This window comes from Oculina patagonica, chromosome 2, assembly GCF_052425735.1.
Source record: "Oculina patagonica isolate OP01 chromosome 2, crgOcupat, whole genome shotgun sequence".
In the NCBI taxonomy this organism is placed as follows: Eukaryota; Metazoa; Cnidaria; class Anthozoa; order Scleractinia; family Oculinidae; genus Oculina; species Oculina patagonica.
In genome coordinates this window covers 11,016,629-11,028,135 of record NC_135759.1, presented here as the reverse complement: position 1 = coordinate 11,028,135, position 11,507 = coordinate 11,016,629, and the positions used below count along the sequence as shown (strand labels likewise).

The 11,507-nt window shown below is 37.3% G+C and overlaps 1 protein-coding gene across 2 annotated transcripts; it reads left to right on the top strand.

Moving 5' to 3' along the window:
* The first annotated feature begins 7 nt into the window (after positions 1-7).
* LOC144643030 (kelch domain-containing protein 2-like) lies at positions 8-10,283 on the top strand. 2 transcript variants are annotated; one of them, XM_078502144.1, is made up of 13 exons: positions 8-244; positions 1,473-1,567; positions 2,755-2,875; positions 3,174-3,283; positions 3,636-3,738; positions 4,204-4,278; positions 5,104-5,184; positions 7,011-7,069; positions 7,802-7,914; positions 8,200-8,266; positions 8,530-8,632; positions 9,164-9,216; positions 9,664-10,283. In XM_078502144.1, exons 1-13 carry the CDS (start codon positions 134-136, stop codon positions 9,785-9,787), a joined length of 1,215 nt encoding a protein of 404 aa, XP_078358270.1. In that variant the 5' UTR covers positions 8-133; the 3' UTR covers positions 9,788-10,283. The 2 variants fall into 2 exon arrangements, with proteins under 2 accessions (XP_078358270.1, XP_078358271.1); XM_078502145.1 differs by lacking the exons at positions 9,164-9,216; positions 9,664-10,283 and adding an exon at positions 8,751-8,876 and having other exon boundaries at positions 8,530-8,686.
* Positions 10,284-11,507: the final 1,224 nt, after the last annotated feature.

The following is an 11,507-nucleotide window of genomic DNA, read 5'->3' as shown; positions in this document are numbered from 1 at the left end:
AGAAAGTCACGTGGTAGGGTGAAAACTTTCCCATGACACATTGCGATGGTAAAAAGTCATGTTTTGGCTTGCTTCCGCGAGTTTTGTTGAGGGAGAAAGCTGTTTTTAACCTGCAATTTTCAATGCTAAGGAGATGACATTTGTATTCCCGTCCATGAATGGCACGGTGAAGCCTAGAGAAAGGAGCGGCCATGTAGCAGTTCATTTTGATGGCTATTTAGTGATCTGGGGCGGCTATCATAACGTACGTACGCTTATTCAGCTTATTTATACTGCAGACGTGCATGCAGACTCACTGAGTTATATATTAGCCTAGAATAGCGCTCCGATTAGCCTATAAGTTTACTGTTAGCTCTCAATGACGGTAACGGTAACACGATGTATATGTTAAAAAATGTTGCAAGTCTGCAGTGTGCATTTGTCGGGTTGATCTTTAGTTTCTTTTAGTTAGGGTGGTGAGAGTGGGGGGGGGGGGGGGTCCCATCACGAATCATCCACGAGCCTATTTCACTACAAGAGACAACTCACCTATATTTTTAGACCATTTAACGAATCTGGTGTTAATTATTGAAGATTAGTTAAACAACTGCATCGCTTAATGGAGGTTGGATGCCTGGGGTGTCCAGGGGCTACCACAGGAGGCTGGCCAGCCCTAGACCGAGTATCGCACCCATGGGTGGCAATCCCAACAGAAACCCATCACACTGACAAGCAGTGGGAAAAGGGAAGGGGAGGGGTCGATGGTCCATGACAGAAGTACATACATAAAGCATACAGCCTGCAAATACAGACATTTCTGGCTGTTGCTTCTCTCCCCCGAAATACGTATGTACTGAAGGGTTATCCTGGGTAAATATTCGCTTATTATTATTATTATAGGGGGGGGGCTGAGTGGGGATGTAGTGTCACTGGTTAAGCTTTCAAGAATTTGGTTCCAAGCAACCCAAAATACCTGAGGATAAATTATGTCACTTGTCACAAACTATCTATTATATTTGTAAGTCACATTCAGTTGATTGCTATGCAGGGGCCCGTTTCTCGAAGTTCCCGAAAAGTTTTCGCAACCGGAAAGCCATAACAAAATCTGACCCTGTGATCACAGAGCTGTTTTATTCCATGATATATAATATGAACAGAGGTTTCCTTCATACAAAGTTTCAGGCCTATAACTTCTCTCTTTTAAGATACAGATAACTAAAAACGGGACAAAGTTTCCGGGGCTTCGAGAAACAGGCCCCAGGTCACCATGCTTGTCCTTTGTACAATTGGTGTAGTTTAAATTTATCATCCAACTGGTTTAAAAGTTTTCAAAGTAGTTTGATATTTATTTCCCTATGTTTCAGATCATAATAAATTTAAGAGAATCACAAATTAAAATCAAACTGGTTTGAAAAATTTTTAACCAAAGATAAATTTAAACCACAAGATCTGACATAACTTTTTTTCTTTGCATTTATGACTATTGTTTTCAGGGTGATCTTGAGGAACAACTTGGATTTCATTTTGTGGTTGACAGGTATCATCCAAGCAATGAGGTCTGGTTGTACTGCATTGAGACCTCTTCATGGTAATGTTTAAATACTTTTTAAAGAAAGTGCTCATAAATGTTTGGTCTTCACAAAGAAGCAAAAATGTTTCAATTATTTTACTTGTCAGTTATGGACTCTGAACAGAGAACACTGAAATGTGTGATTCAAATGATAAGCACCTCCTAGAAATAAGCATTGAATCTTACTTGCAAAAGTCCTGTAGATTCGAAACCACCGAAACGAAACAAGCAAAACCACTGAAACGGCGAAACCGCCGAAACGCCGAAGCGAGCAAAACGAAACGAAATCACCGAAACAAGCAAAACCCATTACAATTATTGAAAGCTAACCGTAAACAGGCTAACCGGAGTGCAAAGTAGGCTAACCTAAGTGAAAAGTAGGCTAACCGTAGTGTGTGTAGGCTAACAGGAGTGTATAGTAGGCTAACCGGGGTGTATAGTAGGCTAATCTGAGTGTTTAGTAGGGTAAACAGAGTGTAAGTATGGTAAGTGGTGAAAATCTTGAAGTTTTGCTTGTTTCGGTGATTTTGTTTCCTTTCCTCGCTCCCGTTTTCGGTTGTTTCGGCGGTTTCATTTCGGTCGTTTGGGCAGTTTCGGTGGTTTCGTTTCGATGGTTTTGTTTTGTTGTTTCGGGCTTTAGTACTTGCCCCCAGTATTGGAGGGCATTTACAATGCTTTCCAGCAACTTTTTTTTCTTATAACCTGATGTTTATTTACTTTGGAGACCAATGGTTGTTAAATTTGTGTTCTCGAACACACCTCATTTATTATAGGCTGTTACCATGGAAACAACAAGTATGGCTGTTTTCAAACTTTTGTGCAAACTTAATGTTGGTGGAAGGGTGCATGTAAAAGTATGCTGCTTGCTAGTCAATTATGTCATACTATGTTCTTCTGCCTTTGAGCCTCAACATTTGATACCGGCAGATTTAAGATTCAATAAGCACTGTAGACTATGAGCAGTCCCTTTTTTCGCAGAGTCCATCGAGCCTGAAGTGAAAATTTTTTTCACTTCTCGCCTCGCCCCACCTCCTCCCTCGCGCGGCCATTTATCTTTTCATTTCATGCTCGACGGACTCTGCGAAAAAATAGGGACTGCTCGTAGTCTATTAGCACTGTTCCTGCATTCCCTTTAAGGGATGTCTATTGGGCTTTTCGTGTTTGGTAATAGAGATCAACTATTTGTTGGTGATGTTAATTTGTAGGAAACACATCGAAACAAGTGGAGCCTCACCCCCACCCATGTCAGGATCAACAGCTTGTGTTATTGGCGGTAAATACATGTACTTGTTTGCTGGACATCACGATGGGGGACCTTCTTCCTCGGTGAGTTTTATTTTAAGTGCTTAAATAATGTATTAAACACATAACCAATACATACAGTCATGTAGGTTGTCTTGGGAGAGTTGCCTTAACTGAGTGTCATGTATGATTTGACCAAAACACTTTAAACATCCATGCCGGCATCCATGGCAACCCTGAGAGTGACAACTACCAGGCAACGTCACATTGATGGAAGCAATGAAAATACTTCCATAAGAAACACTAGGAAGCGGTGGGAGCAGAGAATAGCATACAGCAGTTTTTTTTTTTATTTTTAGTATTATTTTTTTTCTTTTTGTAGGTTTTTGTTTTGGATTTAAGATCATTTGTGTGGGAAAATGTGAGTGAAAGGATAAAAGGAAATCCTCCCTCGGACAGAGACAAGCTGTGCTGTTGGACTCACAATGACTTGTAAGTTGCTGATCACTTCATTGTTGTGAATAAGTAAATGTAACAAACAGCAGCCTAAAGTTAGAAGCAGTGTTTACAGTACAGTGTACAACTTGTAAAGATTGAGAATTAACGTTATTGAAAGTGCCAATTGAAAATAAGTTCATTGCAAACCAAACGTTTCGGGCTTAGCCCTTCATCAGCCCGAAACGTTTCGTTTGCAATGAACTTATTTTGGCACTTTCAATAATGTCAATTCTCAATCTTCACAATTACAAGTGCCACACAGCAAATGAAGATTTATTCTTGTTAACAAGAATTGACGTACAACTTTACAGTGAAGATCTATGTATTTTAAATATCATTTGTACAGAATTTTCTATTTTGGAGGATATGGGATAGCGCCTGACCCTGAGAAAGTGGATGAATCTTGTGGATATTTCACATTTAACACCAGCGCAGAGGAACAGTTCACTGTAAGTAAAAACAGTGTAAATTAATAAATTTTTAATTTGTTTTTCATGAATCTAATGGTAATTTTCAAACTCAGTAGTAAATGGGAATTTTTTTTTCTTTGTCCGACGCTCATGACATTTAATGTATATTACACCTATCTCAAATAATTTAATTTAGTCCATAAAATACACTTTTGAGTTATTATTGATAGTCCAAAGTAGAAAGTTTCTCTTTTTTTTCCATGACACAAAAAGGATTTTGTTAGAAGTAAATATACGGGGCCCCACGGGCGGTGCGGAAAGTTTGTTGTTTTCATGTAAGTTAGTTTAAAATTATAAAAATTGATCTCCCAGCTACACGTACCTGTTTCATAATTGTAAAACATCCAAAATAAACATTATGTATTCGAATTGCTAAATATTTGATTTATTATTTGAAAAAAACACTACTATATTTACTTAATTTCTAATGTGTCCCTTTTGAAGGATAACAGAGGATGGAACAGTCATGTGTTTGTATTGGATACAAGTTATTTAACTTGGAGCCAACCAAAGACAAAGGTGGAGTTAATTTATTATTAAGAATAATTAATTCATACATGGTTAATAATAAATTATTAATAACACAGTTGCATGAAATATGTAAAAATGCATAATCATTGTTATTTAACCCTGATGCCCACGTTTTGCAAAATTTAATGTCTTGAAGGGGCAAGAGAGTGTAACCAAATTAGCAGTATTTTAACAGTACCATTATCAGTTGTTTTTTGTAATGACTAAAATGACAAAAAATGTACATGTATCACTAAAGCTACTGACAGTAATACTATAGGACTAATTAGGCAGTGTGCATGTGGATAAGTGGTCACTGTCTCCATTAGACTGCTAGCTTTGTAAGTCTACAGGCCTACATCATGTTGATTTATGCTTTATTGGCCAAGAAAGCAGTATTTTTAAGGTTTGAAAAGAACATTGAATTTGCAATACATGTATTAATTTCACAAGTGAGGTAGATGAGTTTTTGGAGACTTTTTGCCTTGAGTGAGCCCCACTAGTTAAGGTTACTACTTTCAACCATCTGTTGGCTAACTGTATGTTTGTAAACCTGTCAGTGGACTGTATGTAGCCTGGCAGTAAACTGTTGGTCGGCTCAGTTGGCTGACAAATCTACCGACAGTCTAATGAGAGACCTATCATTTACGAATTCAAATGGATGCTTCTCATTTTAGTACTATAATTATTAATCAGAATGCTAAGGCATTCACTAACTAAGTTTAGATCTTTCTAGTCTCTGCAATCTGTTAAATCCATAGTAATGCATCACCAAAGGCTGTTTGACATGCTGTTGTTATATTTGTATTCTCATGTGTCACTTTTGTGTTTTAGGGTAACGCTCCTACACCAAGAGCTGCACAAGCGGCAGCTAAACTGGGAAATACTGCTTATATTTTTGGTGGAAGATATATGGTACTGTAATAATTCATTTTCCAAAAAAAAAACTCATTGACATTCAATATAAATTAAGTAGGGGGTTTTTTTTTTTTTTCTTCGGTTGGGCCTGAGAAGAAAAACTTTTAACAATAAATAATATAAAACTACATATACAAATTTTATTGGCTGAAATCGATACTAATGGCAGACTAGATTTTCCTACCTTGACCACCATCAAGACTGGCCAGTCTATTTGTTACATTTGCTGTGTCAGAGCTACAAACAAAAATACAAAAACTTTAAAACATTGACTTGTTTCTGCTGAAAATGCTAAATAGAAGAACCAAAAACCTTGACAAGAAAAAACAAAAAAGAATGAGCAGACGTTGGCAAATTTAAGTTCAGCTCAAGCATGCAGTCAAACCATATACTGAGGTGGTGGACAAAACACTGACCCCCAGTCCATGGACTACCCCCATGGACTACCCCATGGACTACTCAAATGGACTACCTAAAATGGACTACCCCTAAAAAATGGACTACCCCTTAAAATACTATTCCGAGTGTGTACTACTTACTGAGCTGTTGTTATACGCGCATAATTTGCACTAACTTCGGTTACTTTCGACAACTCTAGCCGCCATTTTGAATGAATTACACTATACATCTGCTGACCTCAAAAAGCGAAGACTCATGCCCAGACTCAGCACTATTTTTTCCTCAGGATCTGTCTGCCTACGTACCGGTTCTGTTCTCCTCGCTGCGCTGCCAAAGTTATTCATTCAAAAATTTTCTCTGGCCACCAAATGTTTAAGATGCGTCTCAAGCAACTATCTGATACTATTTATAAAAGATTGGATCTTCTGTAGTGCAGTGCAGTGCCTGTTTTTTCTGTCTCTATGAGTCCAAAGATTGATTGCTTGATTTGAGTCTACACTTTCGTGATCAGCGGATGTTCATTAGTATAATATATTCAAAATGGCGGCGCGGGGGATACGTACGGCTTGAAAATAAACAAGGTAAGACGTAAGTGCAAATTATGTGTGTATAACAACAGCTCAGTAAGTGGTACACACTCGGAATAGTATTTTAAGGGTAGTCCATTTTTTAGGGGTAGTCCATTTTAGGTAGTCCATTTGGGTAGTCCATGGACTGGGGGTCAGTGTTTTGTCCACCACCATATACTGAAGACGAAATTGCAAAGTATTTGTGTGGCCAGAAGTTAAAAGCACTCAACACAACTGAGGGCAACTTGAATGCCTGTAAGAATATTTTGTCGTTCAATGAAACACGCTAGAGAATTTGAAAACATAACCTGCCAGTGTGCTTGACCTTGCTATGTTTCACTTCCATTCACAAGCAGAATGTCAGCAAGCACAAACCAGGTACATAAGGCGTATTTTAGTTTTATTTTTTGGCTATACGATAAACATCTAATTAATCAGCAGGCTTAGTCAGTCTGCCTCAGTCATGAGTACAGACCTCACTGCGTCCAGTCTGTATTCACAACCTTGTTCAAGATTCTCCCATACAAACCTTCTGCTTTGCCAAATAATAGCTGTTTTTTTTTAAAAAAAGAGATTCAGGTTAATTTCAGGGTGTTGGCACCAAGTGTGCTAAAGTTGTTTTATGACTTCAATAAGACCAAGAAATGCAACAAAGAGGTAAAGGAGGGCAACAAGAGAGTTCAGGAGAAGAAAAAAATGCCATTCCTTTCGATTTTTAGATTTCCAACTTTGGAGTGAGTTGTAGTCACTGTGTAGTGGAATGAATGAACCACATTTTAAAGATATTCGCTAATTATGTAAGTTGCATGTAACTGTGTTGTCTTTTATGCTAAAGGTTTTATGATCCTTTGGTAGGAAAGACGACGGAATGATTTGCATGCCCTTAATCTGGACACCTTGGAGTGGAGTAATAGGTAAAAAGTGCTTCATGTTCACTCTCTTTGTCAATCGCAAGGTACCTTTAACAATTATATGCACTCTGTAAATTAGATCAAAAATGTGCTTGTGCTCCACGTTTCCAGGGTTTTAACAAACAGGACTAACAAACAGAGGGCATTTGTTGCTAATTTGTTTTATCAAAGGCAAAATTACTCAGAATGAAAATTTCCAATGATTACTACAGGATCTCAAAAAAAAAATACACATTTGTGTAGAATGACCTAAAATGTATGCTGGTGGACCCAGGGATGTTGCTATGGGCCGGCTGCCGGCTAATTTCACGGGCTGAACGAGAACTAAAATCCGGCTGAAGTATCACTGGAAAACAAAGACTTAGGTTAAAACTTTTAGAGCTGCCAACAGAAACTTTAGCCAGCTGTGCTTGTTGATTAGCCGGCTAAGTGATTTCTTAGTTACATCCCTGTGGACCCTGTGGGTACCTAGCCTAAAACAAAACAGGCTTCTTGTATGCAACTTACAGAAAGTCTGAAAATCAATTTATGGTTTAAATTTATCTTTAGGCCGTTTAAAATTTTTCAAATCAGTTGTTTGTTATTTCCCTTTGTTTCAGATTAAGATTAATGAATATGAAACAATGAACAATAAAAAGCAAGTGTAAATTTCACATGCAGCTTAGTAAGTTTTGTGAATTGCACTGTAAACCAAAGATAAACCCGAAAAAAACTAATTATGACACTTTGATTTAGTATTCTGACAACAGGCAGTATTCCTGAAGGAAGGACATGGCATTCTCTCTCTGCTGCTAGTGACAAACATTTGTTTCTTTACGGAGGCTTCAACAATGAGGAACAAGCATTAGGTTAGATTTCAAACCTTTTACAGTCAAAACATCCAAAAGCAATTCCATTTTAGTTATTTATCATGATTACTTTTATATATATATACCTGTCATTTGTTCTTCTTGCTTGAAGAAATGAAAAGGTATAGCATTTTATTCACTTGATAAACAACACCTTATATCCCTTGGATCTCCAAGGAAATTTAAAGCTCTACCCTTTTCTAGGTGAGTGTGAACTGGCAGTGAGGTTGACCAGTTGTAACTGTATAAATGTTAACGTTGGTTTACCATGTTCTTTTTTGTCAGGTGATGCTTATATTCTAGACACTTTGACAATGATCTGGTTTCAGTTGAGAGTTCCTTCAATTCAAGGGTAATGCAAACAATTGATCATATTCCAGTAACATTGTTAGAGTATTACTAGGTAGTGTATTGATAATTAAAATACAAATCAGTGTCAACAGGCCTTATGTAAACAATGCTCTCTTTCTCTTGTTTCTACTTCCTTTTTCTTTGTGAAAGGTGAGTAAGTCTGATTGCAAAATAAGGCTAACCTTTTGGCTGGTACAACCAATAACTTTCAAGAAAAAATATTACCGGTACTTATTACTTGATACGATTTTTTCTTGTGCACAGTTCACCAATGACTCGTATGTGGCACACAGCTTGTAGTACATCTTCACCTGGAGAAGTTCTTCTGTTTGGAGGTTGTGCTACTTCAGTACTAGGCCCTGAACCGGTAATCATTTGATTATCTTACGTTTGTATACAAGTCTAAGTCAGTGATTTGACACTCCTTGTGATGTTTTGTTAAAGGTCACTGCAATACTAGCCTGTGAAAAATGCAATGTTGTCACTTGTTGGGTATTGTTTAAGTAACGGAAACCTTTGATGTTGGTATGGTTTATTTTGTTTTGTTTTGTGCCATTGATGATCACAATATCAGGTAGTTGTGAACAAGATTACTGCAGCCAAGAATTTTTAAATATGATAAAGGAGCAACTACGACCTCTATATTTAACAATCTAAACTTGTATTTTTAGTTTTCTATCATTAAATCACAAACACTGATTTAACACTGGTCTTGTTCAAGTGAATAACAACAAAACAATTCCAGTTTTAGCAAATATTTTTTGATGTGTCAGTAAATCGGCATCACTTACAAAGGTGTGTTATAATTTGTTTAGGGGTGGTGATATAGGGTGGTATTGGTTAACCCCAACAACAAGAGGGCGTGGCTCATTGTTGCTGGTACTTTTTTTTTTCTCAGGAACACATGGACAGTATTCTGATCTTTAGGTTTACACCCCAGCCTCTGAACTGGTGAGTTATAGGTTAAAGCTGTCCAACTACAGCTATAAAAAAATTAATTTATGGAATTTTTTTGCCTTTTTACAACTTTAATTTCTTGCACTGAGTAAACGTTTTAAAATATTCTTGGAAAATCAGTGTAATTTTCAAGTATTAATAATGTCACGTTTCTTTCAGAATGATTTTTGTCATTGTAAAACTAGACAGGAATTATAATGCATACATGTTTCCAGTTGTACGAAATTTATCTTAATGAATAAATTAGCACAAGGAATAATACATTCCATGTGGTGTGCCCATGTGAAGTTGGGAGGCCTGAGCTTTTGTGACATAGCTATCCCCCACAGCCTTAGTGCTTGGAAAAGGTTTTTGTTTTTCCATTGAATGAACTGAAATTAATTCTGATAGCTGTGGTAAATCAGCTTGTGAGTAATACTGTTCGTTGTCTTTTCCTGTCAGGTTGTGTGCTGATACAGTTGTCAAGTATTATTCAACCCTCCAGAAGCAACTAAAGATGCTTCCAAAAAACCTTCTCATGTCACTGTTCCTGCACAGAAGACTACAGGCTATTGGAAAAGCATAAATCGTCTATAAACATTCATCATTTCTAAGGAACACAGCTTTTAGATGTGGGATGACGCTCTGTGATTGAATTTCATTTGTACCAGGATCGAACAAGCTACAATCCATGCCACATTTCTTGGGACACTTGCCGTTTTTTACACTTGAAGCAGGGGGGAAATTTGCAATCCCTTCTTCCCTATTACAATGCTGTGCACTTTGAAAAAACAATGCCTTCAGTTGCCGTCTATCTTGCAACAATTTCTTTCGCATTGTAAGTAGTATAAGTATTGAATTAAACTATTATTATTAGCTTTGTCAAATTTAAGTTCAAAGTTCTTTGGAGCCAGAAGTTTTTGAACACAAAAAATTCGACATGGAATAAAGAAAGGAATAAACCCAATATTAGGACGTTGTATGTAAATATTTAAGGTAAATATCGATATTGCATGATAATTTAATGTAAATAATGTATAATCTTATAACTAATTTTAAGAATAAAGTAATTTTTGTCAAGAGTTGCAGTAGTTTTTTTTCCACAGAGAATTCCCTGCATCCCACTGTTTTTGTCAACTTGGTACATGGGATAAAGCCTTCCCTTGTGGATACAATTTATTAATAATACGTAACTGTACAAATATATCATTAATGATGTGTTTTTCATCGTAGTGTAAGTCTGGAAAGATGAACGTTTATTCGTTTGCCTCACGATGGAATCGGTTTGAGGTGTTGATCGCGACGTTTTATATACCTTATTGTTACTTATTTTCGCGGGAACTTAAGCGAAAATGGAACGGGCATATGTCGCGGGACCTAATTTTCGCGATTTTGCCAAAAACACGTTTAAATAAATTTTCGCGGGTCTTAAATTTCGCGATTTTCAAAAAATCACGAAAATTAAGTCCCGCGAAAATAAGTAACGATAAGGTACTGCTGTAATCGTCGTCAGGCGATGAGGTGGATTGTTTACGTGTCGCTATTTGTAGCAGGTTGGTTCGCTGCTATTGGTCATTTTGATCTTCGTTATCATTCCGACTGTTGGATGTTGTTACCTCTTAGGCCTGTCCTGTTTGTCGTCGATCGGCTGTTGTGCTTTGTGATCATAGTCATCCAAGCTTCAGGAATTTCGACTCCATTCTCTCTATTGTTATTAGGATGAAGTCTTATTTGGATAGCCTCTTTGACCCTACGTGTCTACCAGGGGGTACACACGTAGGGTCAAAATCGATGAACTTAACTTCTTTCCGAATAGGAAGATGCATGGTTGTCGCGTGATTACTAATATTTTAAGAACATGCATCTCCCAAGCAATAGTAGCCTGGGTACAAATACCTCAAACCATTACCATTACTGGGAACTAGAAATTCATTATCCTCATAGCTGGAATAATGTGCAAGGTATTTTCAGGATCGATTCTGCCTTCGAAACCAAGAATCGTCCGGAGTGTGGGAGGCGCTAATTATTCCACCAGGTCATTGTTCTTTCAGTGAAAAGAAATTAACTTTATAGGGTAAATGCAATCCTGAAGATATAATTGCTAAAATGAACGAGATAGTTAGTAGACAATGAAAAGCAATACAGCGACGACGTGCGCTTTTCCTACTATAGTCTCAGCAGAAAGGTCACTGTTCACTAATTAAGTTTTCTTTACTGATATTGGATACATGCTAGGATTTTTCCCTCAGAAGGCTTTTTCAATAAACCCTTCTGCCGAAAGGGAAGCGGACTTACAGCATGGGTTT

Excerpts from the sequence above, each read along its gene's own strand:
- LOC144643030 (XM_078502144.1), top strand. The coding sequence starts at position 134 with ATGACATTTGTATTCCCGTCCATGAATGGCACGGTGAAGCCTAGAGAA. Across the intron at positions 1,568-2,754 it reads TGCATTGAGACCTCTTCATG|GAAACACATCGAAACAAGTG; the intron begins GTAATGTTTAAA and ends GTTAATTTGTAG. Across the intron at positions 7,915-8,199 it reads CAATGAGGAACAAGCATTAG|GTGATGCTTATATTCTAGAC; the intron begins GTTAGATTTCAA and ends CTTTTTTGTCAG.